At 52.5% G+C, this 15270-nt stretch overlaps 1 protein-coding gene across 1 annotated transcript in view; it reads right to left on the reverse strand.

Moving 5' to 3' along the window:
* Nucleotides 1–374: 374 nt before the first annotated feature.
* LOC124023183 (neuronal acetylcholine receptor subunit beta-2-like) overlaps nucleotides 375–15270 on the reverse strand; it is a 36109-nt gene continuing 21213 nt past the window's right edge. The window contains exons 5-8 of the mRNA XM_046337709.1: nucleotides 13245–13635; nucleotides 2108–2601; nucleotides 1253–1398; nucleotides 375–990 (exon numbers count right to left, since the gene is read on the reverse strand). Of these exons, the coding sequence (XP_046193665.1) occupies nucleotides 975–990; nucleotides 1253–1398; nucleotides 2108–2601; nucleotides 13245–13635 (1047 nt within the window). The 3' untranslated portion in view covers nucleotides 375–974. The remainder of the gene's footprint in view (nucleotides 991–1252; nucleotides 1399–2107; nucleotides 2602–13244; nucleotides 13636–15270) is intronic.

Below are 15270 nucleotides of genomic sequence, written 5' to 3' on the forward strand. Positions count from 1 at the left end.
TGTAGAAAGAAAGAGAGAGAGAGAGACAGACAGAATGAAGAAAGAAAGAGAGAGAGAGAGAGAGAGAGAGAGAGAGAGAGAGAGAGAGAGAGAGAGAGAGAGAGAGAGAGACAGAGACAGAGACAGAGACAGAGGCAGAGACAGACAGGAAAAAAGAGAGAGAGAGAGAGAGAGAGAGAGAGAGAGAGAGAGAGAGAGAGAGAGAGAGAGAGAGAGAGAGAGACAGAGAGAGACAGAGAGAGACAGAGACAGAGACAGAGACAGAGACAGAGACAGAGACAGAGACAGAGACAGAGACAGAGACAGAGACAGAGACAGAGACAGAGACAGAGACAGAGACAGACAGGAAGGAAGAAAGAGACAGCGAACAAACAAAACAAAAGAGAGACACTGTCCATGCATAGTACATGAGAAGGAAGAGAACCTGAAAGCGTCCTGTTAGTTGAGATCTTGTCTTGAAGAGTGGAGAGCCCAGAGAGAGTTAGAAAGAGAGAGATCCAGCATACGGCTCACAGTAGACCCTATAGTACCTCTATAATGTCTTATAATGCTTCATGGGCTGCTGCCGAGGGGAGAAGTACTACTGTTGTTCGTTCAGATCTTGTCTTGAAGAGTGGAGAAACCAGAGAGAGTTAGAGAGAGAGATCCAGCATACGGCTCACAGTAGACCCTATAGTACCTCTATAATGTCTTATAATGCTTCATGGGCTGCTGCCGAGGGGAGAAGTACTACTGTTGTTCGTTCAGATCTTGTCTTGAAGAGTGGAGAGCCCAGAGAGAGTTAGAAAGAGAGATCCAGCATACGGCTCACAGTAGACCCTATAGTACCTCTATAATGTCTTATAATGCTTCATGAGCTACTGCCGAGGGGAGAAGTACTACTGACGGTGCTTTGGCACAGGTTGCTCCAGAGTTCGTAGGACAACGGTCCGTTTAGCTGCTACAGGGTTTCCCTCTCTGACGCCCAGGGGCTCTCAGAAATCACCATACCTGAGAGAGGACAAATAAAACATGTTGAAATATCACAATGATACGGGAATATAGAAGAGAGTTGAGTTTTAGCGATGTTATTGGATTCATGTGTAGTTCCTCTGTTTATTTGACCATGTCTACGTGTGTGTGTGTGTGTGTTAGTTTGTGTTTTAATGTATGTCAATATTTAGGTGTGTGTTTGTGTCTATTTGTAAGTGTGTGTCCGTGCCCGTGTGTGTACATGTACGTCAGCCTCTGTGTGTGTGTGTGTGTGACTCACTCGTTGCTGTCTGCAGTAGGAGTGTTGTAGCTCTGGAAGAGGGGCTGCATGAAGAGACCCAGGGTTCCCACCACACACACCAGGATAAAGATCCACAGGAACAGACGGTCAATTACCATCGCTACGTACTTCCAGTCCTCTATGATCTACAGGGGGAGAGGAGAGAGACAGAGAGGGGTAGAGAGAGAGAGAGAGAGACAGAGAGGTAGAGAGAGAGGGGTAGAGGGGTGAGAGAGAGAGGTAGAGAGATAGAGAGGGGTAGAGGGAGGAGAGAGAGAGACAGAGAGGGGTAGAGGGAGGAGAGAGAGAGACAGAGAGGGGTAGAGGGAGGAGAGAGAGAGACAGAGAGAGAGAGGGGTAGAGAGAAAGAGGTAGAGAGGTAGAGGTAGAGAGAGAGAGAGGGAGGGGAGAGAGAGAGGTAGAGAGAGAGAGGGGGGTAGAGGGAGGAGAGAGAGACAGAGAGGGGTAGAGGGAGGAGAGGGAGGAGAGAGAGACAGAGAGAGAGCGGTAGAGAGAGAGAGGTAGAGAGAGAGGGGTAGAGGGAGGAGAGGGAGAGAGAGGGAGGGGTAGAGGGGGGAGAGGGAGAAAGAGAGAGAGAGAGAGAGAGAGAGGGGTAGAGGGAGAAAGAGAGAGCGAGAGGGGTAGAGGGAGAGAGGGGGAGGTGTAGGGGGAGACAGGGAGAGAGAGAGAGGGAGAGAGCGAGAGAGAGAGAGAAAGAGGGAGGGAAAGAAAGAGAGAGAGAGAGAGAGATTGTGTGATTGTAAAAAATGTATATGCCATTTACAAATCTACACAGATCATTTGAACAGATTCCATCCTCCTCCTCCTCCTCCTCCTCCTCCTCCTCCTCCTCACCCCTTCATCTCCGTCCTCCGTCTTCATGTGTTCAGCGATATACCTCACTCCATCCACTGCCTCCTCCAGGTCAGCGTCCCACTGGACCGCCACGCGACGCCTGATCTCCGGGACACCGCCGTCCCCTGACACGTCTCCCACCTTCCAGCCAAACCTCCGGGCCGAATCCTCCTTCACAAAGAACGAGTCAGAGTCCGTCTGGATTCCTCCCAGCTTGATGTCGGAATAGCGCTTTTTCACCCCTCCTCGGGAATTCCCAGGGTTCCCGGAGGTGGTGTTCCCGGCAGTGGCGTGCTTCCGTCTAACTTTTTCCTGGACGTTATTGTTCCCGGGTCGTCTCATGAGGAGGAAGGCGGGGAGGCGGAGCAGGAAGAGGCGTTTGACCCAGTCAGGCATGCGGTGGGTGGACGGGGAGCGGTGGTGGACGTTGAGGACACACACACTGGTCACGATGGAGAAGGTGACCAACACCATAGTGAACATCAGGTATTTACCTGGAGAGGAGAGGTTGGTTCATTTACACACACACACACACACACACACACACACACACACACACACACACACACACACACACACACACACACACACACACACACACACACACACACACACACACACACACACACACACACACACACACACACACACACACACACGGAGAGAGAGAGGAATTCCCCACATGGAATTTATATTAATATTAATTTCTTAAAATGTATAGAGATGTTGACCAGAACAAACCAACCAACTACGTCTACCTACCTATGAGAGGCACAGCCAGAGATATGGGCGGTTCTACCTACCTATGAGAGGCACAGCCAGGGAGATGGGCGGTTCTACCTACCTATGAGAGACACAGCCAGGGAGATGGGCGGTTCTACCTACCTATGAGAGGCACAGCCAGGGAGATGGGCGGTTCTACCTACCTATGAGAGACACAGCCAGGGAGATGGGCGGTTCTACCTACCTATGAGAGACACAGCCAGGGAGATGGGCGGTTCTACCTACCTATGAGAGGCACAGCCAGGGAGATGGGCGGTTCTACCTACCTATGAGAGGCACAGCCAGGGAGATGGGCGGTTCTACCTACCTATGAGAGACACAGCCAGAGATATGGGCGGTTCTACCTACCTATGAGAGACACAGCCAGGGAGATGGGCGGTTCTACCTACCTATGAGAGACACAGCCAGGAGATGGGCGGTTCTACCTACCTATGAGAGACACAGCCAGGGAGATGGGCGGTTCTACCTACCTATGAGAGACACAGCCAGGGAGATGGGCGGTTCTACCTACCTATGAGAGACACAGCCAGGGAGATGGGCGGTTCTACCTACCTATGAGAGACACAGACAGAGATATGGGCGGTTCTACCTACCTATGAGAGACACAGCCAGGGAGATGGGCGGTTCTACCTACCTATGAGAGACACAGCCAGGGAGATGGGCGGTTCTACCTACCTATGAGAGACACAGCCAGGGAGATGGGCGGTTCTACCTACCTATGAGAGACACAGCCAGGGAGATGGGCGGTTCTACCTACCTATGAGAGACACAGCCAGGGAGATGGGCGGTTCTACCTACCTATGAGAGACACAGCCAGGGAGATGGGCGGTTCTACCTACCTATGAGAGGCACAGCCAGGGAGATGGGCGGTTCTACCTACCTATGAGAGACACAGCCAGAGATATGGGCGGTTCTACCTACCTATGAGAGACACAGCCAGAGATATGGGCGGTTCTACCTACCTATGAGAGACACAGCCAGAGATATGGGCGGTTCTACCTACCTATGAGAGACACAGCCAGGGAGATGGGCGGTTCTACCTAACTATGAGAGACACAGCCAGAGATATGGGCGGTTCTACCTACCTATGAGAGACACAGCCAGGGAGATGGGCGGTTCTACCTACCTATGAGAGACACAGCCAGGGAGATGGGCGGTTCTACCTACCTATGAGAGACACAGCCAGGGAGATGGGCGGTTCTACCTACCTATGAGAGGCACAGCCAGGGAGATGGGCGGTTCTACCTACCTATGAGAGACACAGCCAGGGAGATGGGCGGTTCTACCTACCTATGAGAGACACAGCCAGGGAGATGGGCGGTTCTACCTACCTATGAGAGACACAGCCAGGGAGATGGGCGGTTCTACCTACCTATGAGAGACACAGCCAGGGAGATGGGCAGTTCTACCTACCTATGAGAGACACAGCCAGGGAGATGGGCAGTTCTACCTACCTATGAGAGGCACAGCCAGAGATATGGGCGGTTCTACCTACCTATGAGAGACACAGCCAGGGAGATGGGCGGTTCTACCTACCTATGAGAGACACAGCCAGGGAGATGGGCGGTTCTACCTACCTATGAGAGGCACAGCCAGGGAGATGGGCGGTTCTACCTACCTATGAGAGACACAGCCAGGGAGATGGGCGGTTCTACCTACCTATGAGAGACACAGCCAGGGAGATGGGCGGTTCTACCTACCTATGAGAGACACAGCCAGGGAGATGGGCGGTTCTACCTACCTATGAGAGACACAGCCAGAGATATGGGCGGTTCTACCTACCTATGAGAGACACAGCCAGAGATATGGGCGGTTCTACCTACCTATGAGAGACACAGCCAGGGAGATGGGCGGTTCTACCTACCTATGAGAGACACAGCCAGGGAGATGGGCGGTTCTACCTACCTATGAGAGACACAGCCAGGGAGATGGGCGGTTCTACCTACCTATGAGAGACACAGCCAGGGAGATGGGCGGTTCTACCTACCTATGAGAGACACAGCCAGGGAGATGGGCGGTTCTACCTACCTATGAGAGGCACAGCCAGGGAGATGGGCGGTTCTACCTACCTATGAGAGACACAGCCAGAGATATGGGCGGTTCTACCTACCTATGAGAGACACAGCCAGAGATATGGGCGGTTCTACCTACCTATGAGAGACACAGCCAGAGATATGGGCGGTTCTACCTACCTATGAGAGACACAGCCAGGGAGATGGGCGGTTCTACCTACCTATGAGAGACACAGCCAGAGATATGGGCGGTTCTACCTACCTATGAGAGACACAGCCAGAGAGATGGGCGGTTCTACCTACCTATGAGAGACACAGCCAGAGATATGGACGGTTCTACCTGCCTATGAGAGACACAGCCAGAGATATGGGCGGTTCTACCTACCTATGAGAGACACAGCCAGAGATATGGGCGGTTCTACCTACCTATGAGAGACACAGCCAGGGAGATGGGCGGTTCTACCTACCTATGAGAGGCACAGCCAGGGGGATGGGCGGTTCTAGCTACCTATGAGAGGCACAGCCAGGGAGATGGGCGGTTCTACCTACCTATGAGAGACACAGCCAGAGATATGGGCGGTTCTACCTACCTATGAGAGACACAGCCAGGGAGATGGGCGGTTCTACCTACCTATGAGAGACACAGCCAGGGAGATGGGCGGTTCTACCTACCTATGAGAGGCACAGCCAGGGGGATGGGCGGTTCTACCTACCTATGAGAGGCACAGCCAGGGAGATGGGCGGTTCTACCTACCTATGAGAGACACAGCCAGAGAGATGGGCGGTTCTACCTACCTATGAGAGACACAGCCAGAGATATGGGCGGTTCTACCTACCTATGAGAGACACAGCCAGAGATATGGGCGGTTCTACCTACCTATGAGAGACACAGCCAGAGATATGGGCGGTTCTACCTACCTATGAGAGACACAGCCAGGGAGATGGGCGGTTCTACCTACCTATGAGAGGCACAGCCAGGGGGATGGGCGGTTCTACCTACCTATGAGAGGCACAGCCAGGGAGATGGGCGGTTCTACCTACCTATGAGAGACACAGCCAGAGATATGGGCGGTTCTACCTACCTATGAGAGACACAGCCAGGGAGATCGGCGGTTCTACCTACCTATGAGAGACACAGCCAGGGAGATGGGCGGTTCTACCTACCTATGAGAGGCACAGCCAGGGGGATGGGCGGTTCTACCTACCTATGAGAGACACAGCCAGAGAGATGGGCGGTTCTACCTACCTATGAGAGACACAGCCAGAGATATGGGCGGTTCTACCTACCTATGAGAGACACAGCCAGAGATATGGGCGGTTCTACCTACCTATGAGAGACACAGCCAGAGATATGGGCGGTTCTACCTACCTATGAGAGACACAGCCAGGAGATGGGCGGTTCTACCTACCTATGAGAGGCACAGCCAGGGGATGGGCGGTTCTACCTACCTATGAGAGGCACAGCCAGGGAGATGGGCGGTTCTACCTACCTATGAGAGACACAGCCAGAGATATGGGCGGTTCTACCTACCTATGAGAGACACAGCCAGGGAGATCGGCGGTTCTACCTACCTATGAGAGACACAGCCAGGGAGATGGGCGGTTCTACCTACCTATGAGAGGCACAGCCAGGGGATGGGCGGTTCTACCTACCTATGAGAGGCACAGCCAGGAGATGGGCGGTTCTACCTACCTATGAGAGACACAGCCAGAGATATGGGCGGTTCTACCTACCTATGAGAGACACAGCCAGGAGATGGGCAGTTCTACCTACCTATGAGAGACACAGCCAGAGATATGGGCGGTTCTACCTACCTATGAGAGACACAGCCATAGATATGGGCGGTTCTACCTACCTATGAGAGACACAGCCAGAGATATGGGCGGTTCTACCTACCTATGAGAGACACAGCCAGAGATATGGGCGGTTCTACCTACCGATGAGAGACACAGCCAGAGATATGGGCGGTTCTACCTACCTATGAGAGACACAGCCAGAGATATGGGCGGTTCTACCTACCTATGAGAGACACAGCCAGAGAGATGGGCGGTTCTACCTACCTATGAGAGACACAGCCAGAGATATGGGCGGTTCTACCTGCCTATGAGAGACACAGCCAGAGATATGGGCGGTTCTACCTACCTATGAGAGACACAGCCAGAGATGTGGGCGGTTCTACCTACCTATGAGAGACACAGCCAGGGAGATGGGCGGTTCTACCTACCTATGAGAGGCACAGCCAGGGGGATGGGCGGTTCTACCTACCTATGAGAGGCACAGCCAGGGAGATGGGCGGTTCTACCTACCTATGAGAGACACAGCCAGAGATATGGGCGGTTCTACCTACCTATGAGAGACACAGCCAGGGAGATGGGCGGTTCTACCTACCTATGAGAGACACAGCCAGGGAGATGGGCGGTTCTACCTACCTATGAGAGGCACAGCCAGGGGGATGGGCGGTTCTACCTACCTATGAGAGGCACAGCCAGGGAGATGGGCGGTTCTACCTACCTATGAGAGACACAGCCAGAGAGATGGGCGGTTCTACCTACCTATGAGAGACACAGCCAGAGATATGGGCGGTTCTACCTACCTATGAGAGACACAGCCAGAGATATGGGCGGTTCTACCTACCTATGAGAGACACAGCCAGAGATATGGGCGGTTCTACCTACCTATGAGAGACACAGCCAGGGAGATGGGCGGTTCTACCTACCTATGAGAGGCACAGCCAGGGGATGGGCGGTTCTACCTACCTATGAGAGGCACAGCCAGGAGATGGGCGGTTCTACCTACCTATGAGAGACACAGCCAGAGATATGGGCGGTTCTACCTACCTATGAGAGACACAGCCAGGAGATCGGCGGTTCTACCTACCTATGAGAGACACAGCCAGGGAGATGGGCGGTTCTACCTACCTATGAGAGGCACAGCCAGGGGATGGGCGGTTCTACCTACCTATGAGAGGCACAGCCAGGGAGATGGGCGGTTCTACCTACCTATGAGAGACACAGCCAGAGATATGGGCGGTTCTACCTACCTATGAGAGACACAGCCAGGGAGATGGGCGGTTCTACCTACCTATGAGAGACACAGCCAGAGATATGGGCGGTTCTACCTACCTATGAGAGGCACAGCCAGGGAGATGGGCGGTTCTACCTACCTATGAGAGACACAGCCAGAGATATGGGCGGTTCTACCTACCTATGAGAGACACAGCCAGGGAGATGGGCGGTTCTACCTACCTATGAGAGACACAGCCAGAGATATGGGCGGTTCTACCTACCTATGAGAGACACAGCCATAGATATGGGCGGTTCTACCTACCTATGAGAGACACAGCCAGAGATATGGGCGGTTCTACCTACCTATGAGAGACACAGCCAGAGATATGGGCGGTTCTACCTACCGATGAGAGACACAGCCAGAGATATGGGCGGTTCTACCTACCTATGAGAGACACAGCCAGAGATATGGGCGGTTCTACCTACCTATGAGAGACACAGCCAGGGAGATGGGCGGTTCTACCTACCTATGAGAGGCACAGCCAGGGGGATGGGCGGTTCTACCTACCTATGAGAGACACAGCCAGAGATATGGGCGGTTCTACCTACCTATGAGAGACACAGCCAGGGAGATGGGCGGTTCTACCTACCTATGAGAGGCACAGCCAGGGGGATGGGCGGTTCTACCTACCTATGAGAGGCACAGCCAGGGAGATGGGCGGTTCTACCTACCTATGAGAGACACAGCCAGAGATATGGGCGGTTCTACCTACCTATGAGAGACACAGCCAGGGAGATGGGCGGTTCTACCTACCTATGAGAGACACAGCCAGAGATATGGGCGGTTCTACCTACCTATGAGAGACACAGCCATAGATATGGGCGGTTCTACCTACCTATGAGAGACACAGCCAGAGATATGGGCGGTTCTACCTACCTATGAGAGACACAGCCAGAGATATGGGCGGTTCTACCTACCGATGAGAGACACAGCCAGAGATATGGGCGGTTCTACCTACCTATGAGAGACACAGCCAGAGATATGGGCGGTTCTACCTACCTATGAGAGACACAGCCAGAGAGATGGGCGGTTCTACCTACCTATGAGAGACACAGCCAGAGATATGGGCGGTTCTACCTACCTATGAGAGACACAGCCAGAGATATGGGCGGTTCTACCTACCTATGAGAGACACAGCCAGAGATATGGGCGGTTCTACCTACCTATGAGAGACACAGCCAGGGAGATGGGCGGTTCTACCTACCTATGAGAGGCACAGCCAGGGGGATGGGCGGTTCTACCTACCTATGAGAGGCACAGCCAGGGAGATGGGCGGTTCTACCTACCTATGAGAGACACAGCCAGAGATATGGGCGGTTCTACCTACCTATGAGAGACACAGCCAGGGAGATGGGCGGTTCTACCTACCTATGAGAGACACAGCCAGGGAGATGGGCGGTTCTACCTACCTATGAGAGACACAGCCAGAGAGATGGGCGGTTCTACCTACCTATGAGAGACACAGCCAGAGATATGGGCGGTTCTACCTACCTATGAGAGACACAGCCATAGATATGGGCGGTTCTACCTACCTATGAGAGACACAGCCAGAGATATGGGCGGTTCTACCTACCTATGAGAGACACAGCCAGAGATATGGGCGGTTCTACCTACCGATGAGAGACACAGCCAGAGATATGGGCGGTTCTACCTACCTATGAGAGACACAGCCAGAGATATGGGCGGTTCTACCTACCTATGAGAGACACAGCCAGAGAGATGGGCGGTTCTACCTACCTATGAGAGACACAGCCAGAGATATGGGCGGTTCTACCTACCTATGAGAGACACAGCCAGAGATATGGGCGGTTCTACCTACCTATGAGAGACACAGCCAGAGATATGGGCGGTTCTACCTACCTATGAGAGACACAGCCAGGGAGATGGGCGGTTCTACCTACCTATGAGAGACACAGCCAGGGAGATGGGCGGTTCTACCTACCTATGAGAGGCACAGCCAGGGGGATGGGCGGTTCTACCTACCTATGAGAGGCACAGCCAGGGAGATGGGCGGTTCTACCTACCTATGAGAGACACAGCCAGAGAGATGGGCGGTTCTACCTACCTATGAGAGACACAGCCAGAGATATGGGCGGTTCTACCTACCTATGAGAGACACAGCCAGAGATATGGGCGGTTCTACCTACCTATGAGAGACACAGCCAGAGATATGGGCGGTTCTACCTACCTATGAGAGACACAGCCAGGGAGATGGGCGGTTCTACCTACCTATGAGAGGCACAGCCAGGGGGATGGGCGGTTCTACCTACCTATGAGAGGCACAGCCAGGGAGATGGGCGGTTCTACCTACCTATGAGAGACACAGCCAGAGATATGGGCGGTTCTACCTACCTATGAGAGACACAGCCAGGGAGATCGGCGGTTCTACCTACCTATGAGAGACACAGCCAGGGAGATGGGCGGTTCTACCTACCTATGAGAGGCACAGCCAGGGGGATGGGCGGTTCTACCTACCTATGAGAGGCACAGCCAGGGAGATGGGCGGTTCTACCTACCTATGAGAGACACAGCCAGAGATATGGGCGGTTCTACCTACCTATGAGAGACACAGCCAGGGAGATGGGCGGTTCTACCTACCTATGAGAGACACAGCCAGAGATATGGGCGGTTCTACCTACCTATGAGAGACACAGCCATAGATATGGGCGGTTCTACCTACCTATGAGAGACACAGCCAGAGATATGGGCGGTTCTACCTACCTATGAGAGACACAGCCAGAGATATGGGCGGTTCTACCTACCGATGAGAGACACAGCCAGAGATATGGGCGGTTCTACCTACCTATGAGAGACACAGCCAGAGATATGGGCGGTTCTACCTACCTATGAGAGACACAGCCAGAGAGATGGGCGGTTCTACCTACCTATGAGAGACACAGCCAGAGATATGGGCGGTTCTACCTACCTATGAGAGACACAGCCAGAGATATGGGCGGTTCTACCTACCTATGAGAGACACAGCCAGAGATATGGGCGGTTCTACCTACCTATGAGAGACACAGCCAGAGAGATGGGCGGTTCTACCTACCTATGAGAGGCACAGCCAGGGGGATGGGCGGTTCTACCTACCTATGAGAGACACAGCCAGAGATATGGGCGGTTCTACCTACCTATGAGAGACACAGCCAGGGAGATGGGCGGTTCTACCTACCTATGAGAGACACAGCCAGAGATATGGGCGGTTCTACCTACCTATGAGAGACACAGCCATAGATATGGGCGGTTCTACCTACCTATGAGAGACACAGCCAGAGATATGGGCGGTTCTACCTACCTATGAGAGACACAGCCAGAGATATGGGCGGTTCTACCTACCGATGAGAGACACAGCCAGAGATATGGGCGGTTCTACCTACCTATGAGAGACACAGCCAGAGATATGGGCGGTTCTACCTACCTATGAGAGACACAGCCAGAGATATGGGCGGTTCTACCTACCTATGAGAGACACAGCCAGAGATATGGGCGGTTCTACCTACCTATGAGAGACACAGCCAGAGATATGGGCGGTTCTACCTACCTATGAGAGACACAGCCAGAGATATGGGCGGTTCTACCTACTTATGAGAGACAAAGCCAGAGATATGGGCGGTTCTACCTACCTATGAGAGGCACAGCCAGAGAGATGGGCGGTTCTACCTACCTATGAGAGACACAGCCAGGGAGATGGGCGGTTCTACCTACCTATGAGAGACACAGCCAGAGATATGGGCGGTTCTACCTACCTATGAGAGACACAGCCAGAGATATGGGCGGTTCTACCTACCTATGAGAGACACAGCCAGAGATATGGGCGGTTCTACCTACCTATGAGAGACACAGCCAGAGATATGGGCGGTTCTACCTACCTATGAGAGACACAGCCAGAGATATGGGCGGTTCTACCTACCTATGAGAGACACAGCCAGAGATATGGGCGGTTCTACCTACCTATGAGAGACACAGCCAGAGATATGGGCGGTTCTACCTACCTATGAGAGACAGCCAGAAAGACACAGCCAGAGATATGGGCGGTTCTACCTACCTATGAGAGACACAGCCAGGGAGATGGGCGGTTCTACCTACCTATGAGAGACACAGCCAGATATATGGGCGGTTCTACCTACCTATGAGAGACACAGCCAGAGATATGGGCGGTTCTACCTACCTATGAGAGACACAGCCAGAGATATGGGCGGTTCTACCTACCTATGAGAGACACAGCCAGAGATATGGGCGGTTCTACCTACCTATGAGAGACACAGCCAGAGATATGGGCGGTTCTACCTACCGATGAGAGACACAGCCAGATATATGGGCGGTTCTACCTACCTATGAGAGACACAGCCAGAGATATGGGCGGTTCTACCTACCTATGAGAGACACAGCCAGAGATATGGGCGGTTCTACCTACCTATGAGAGACACAGCCAGAGATATGGGCGGTTCTACCTACCTATGAGAGACACAGCCAGAGATATGGGCGGTTCTACCTACCTATGAGAGACACAGCCAGAGATATGGGTGGTTCTACCTACTTATGAGAGACAAAGCCAGAGATATGGGCGGTTCTACCTACCTATGAGAGGCACAGCCAGAGAGATGGGCGGTTCTACCTACTTATGAGAGACACAGCCAGAGATATGGGCGGTTCTACCTACCTATGAGAGGCACAGCCAGGGAGATGGGCGGTTCTACCTACCTATGAGAGGCACAGCCAGGGAGATGGGCGGTTCTACCTACCTATGAGAGGCACAGCCAGAGAGGTGGACGGTTCTACCTACCTATGAGAGACACAGCCAGGGAGACGGGCGGTTCTACCTACCTATGAGAGACACAGCCAGGGAGATGGGCGGTTCTACCTACCTATGAGAGGCACAGCCAGGGAGATGGGCGGTTCTACCTACCTATGAGAGGCACAGCCAGGGAGATGGGCGGTTCTACCTACCTATGAGAGGCACAGCCAGGGAGATGGGCGGTTCTACCTACCTATGAGAGACACAGCCAGGGAGATAGGCGGTTCTACATACCTATGAGAGGCACAGCCAGGGAGATGGGCGGTTCTACCTACCTATGAGAGGCACAGCCAGGGAGATGGGCGGTTCTACCTACCTATGAGAGACACAGCCAGGGAGATAGGCGGTTCTACATACCTATGAGAGGCACAGCCAGGGAGATGGGCGGTTCTACCTACCTATGAGAGGCACAGCCAGGGAGATGGGCGGTTCTACCTACCTATGAGAGGCACAGCCAGGGAGATGGGCGGTTCTACCTACCTATGAGAGGCACAGCCAGAGAGGTGGGCGGTACTATCTTAGAGATGAGCAGCAGGAAGACAGTGAGGGCCAGCAGGACAGAGATACACAGGGTCATCTTCTCCCCACAGTCAGAGGGCAGGTAGAAGACCAGGATGGCCAGAGAGGTGATGAGGACACAGGGGATGATCAGGTTGATGGTGTAGAACAGTGGCTTCCTCTTGATGACGAAGTCGTAGGTGATGTCCAGGTAAGTGATGTCGTCGGGGTCTTCGTTCTTGCGGGCGGGCAGCGACACGATGTCCCACTCGCCGCTCGGCGTGAAGTCGTCCCGGCTGGCGAAGTCGCTGGTGAGGATGAGGTCGACTTCGGTGTGGTCGTAGGTCCACGAGCGGAACTTGAGCGTGCAGTTCTAGATGGATAGATAGATCAGACAACATCAGTGACATCAGACAACCAGACAGCATCACATCAGACAACATCAGTGACATCAGACAACCAGACAGCATCACATCAGTGACATCAGTGACATCAGACAACCAGACAGCATCACATCAGTGACATCAGACAACCAGACAGCATCACATCAGACAACATCAGTGACATCAGACAAACAGACAGCATCAGTCAGACCACATCAGTGACATCAGACAACCAGACAGCATCACATCAGACAACATCAGTGACATCAGACAACCAGACAGCATCAGTCAGACAACATCAGTGACATCAGACAACCAGACATCATCAGTCAGACAACATCAGTGACATCAGACAACCAGACAGCATCAGTCAGACCACATCAGTGACATCAGACAACCAGACAGCATCAGTCAGACCACATCAGTGACATCAGACAACCAGACAGCATCAGTCAGACCACATCAGTGACATCAGACAACCAGACATCATCAGTCAGACAACATCAGTGACATCAGACAACCAGACAGCATCAGTCAGACCACATCAGTGACATCAGACAACCAGACAGCATCAGTCAGACCACATCAGTGACATCAGACAACCAGACAGCATCAGTCAGACCACATCAGTGACATCAGACAACCAGACAGCATCAGTCAGACAGCATCACATCAGACAGCATCAGGCAGACAGCATCACATCAGACAGCATCAGTCAGACAGCATCAGTCAGACAGCATCACATCAGACAGAATCAGTCAGACAGCATCACATCAGACAGCATCACATCAGACAGCATCAGTCAGACAGCATCAGTTAGATAGCATCACATCAGACAGCATCAGTCAGACAGCATCACATCAGACAGCAGCAGTCAGACAGCAGCAGTCAGACAGCATCAGTCAGACAGCAGCAGTCAGATAGCATCAGTCAGACAGCATCAGTTAGATAGCATCACATCAGACAGCATCAGTCAGACAGCATCAGTTAGATAGCATCACATCAGACAGCATCAGTCAGACAGCATCAGTTAGATAGCATCACATCAGACAGCATCAGTCAGACAGCATCACATCAGACAGCAGCAGTCAGACAGCAGCAGTCAGACAGCATCAGTCAGACAGCAGCAGTCAGATAGCATCAGTCAGACAGCAGCAGTCAGACAGCAGCAGTCAGACAGCATCAGTCAGACAGCATCAGTCAGACAGCATCAGTCAGACAGCAGCAGTCAGACAGCATCAGTCAGACAGCAGCAGTCAGACAGCATCAGTCAGACAGCATCAGTCAGACCAGTGGGATATTCCAGTAAACAGGATTGTTAAAGCAGACAGATAACTTTAATAAACAGCTACATGTAACTTTTCTATTTGATTAAGAACACTGGATTTCTATATTGGTTGTTGTTGTCAAGTCAATAATACCATGACAATTATACCATGACAATTATACCATGTCAATTATACCATGATAATTATACCATGACAATTATACCATGACAATTATACCATGTCAATTATACCATGATAATTATACCATGACAATTATACCATGTCAATTATACCATGTCAATTATACCATGACAATTATACCATGACAATTATACCATGTCAATTATACCATGACAA

Source organism: Oncorhynchus gorbuscha, unplaced genomic scaffold (genome assembly GCF_021184085.1).
Source record: "Oncorhynchus gorbuscha isolate QuinsamMale2020 ecotype Even-year unplaced genomic scaffold, OgorEven_v1.0 Un_scaffold_1530, whole genome shotgun sequence".
Classification (NCBI taxonomy): domain Eukaryota; kingdom Metazoa; phylum Chordata; class Actinopteri; order Salmoniformes; family Salmonidae; genus Oncorhynchus; species Oncorhynchus gorbuscha.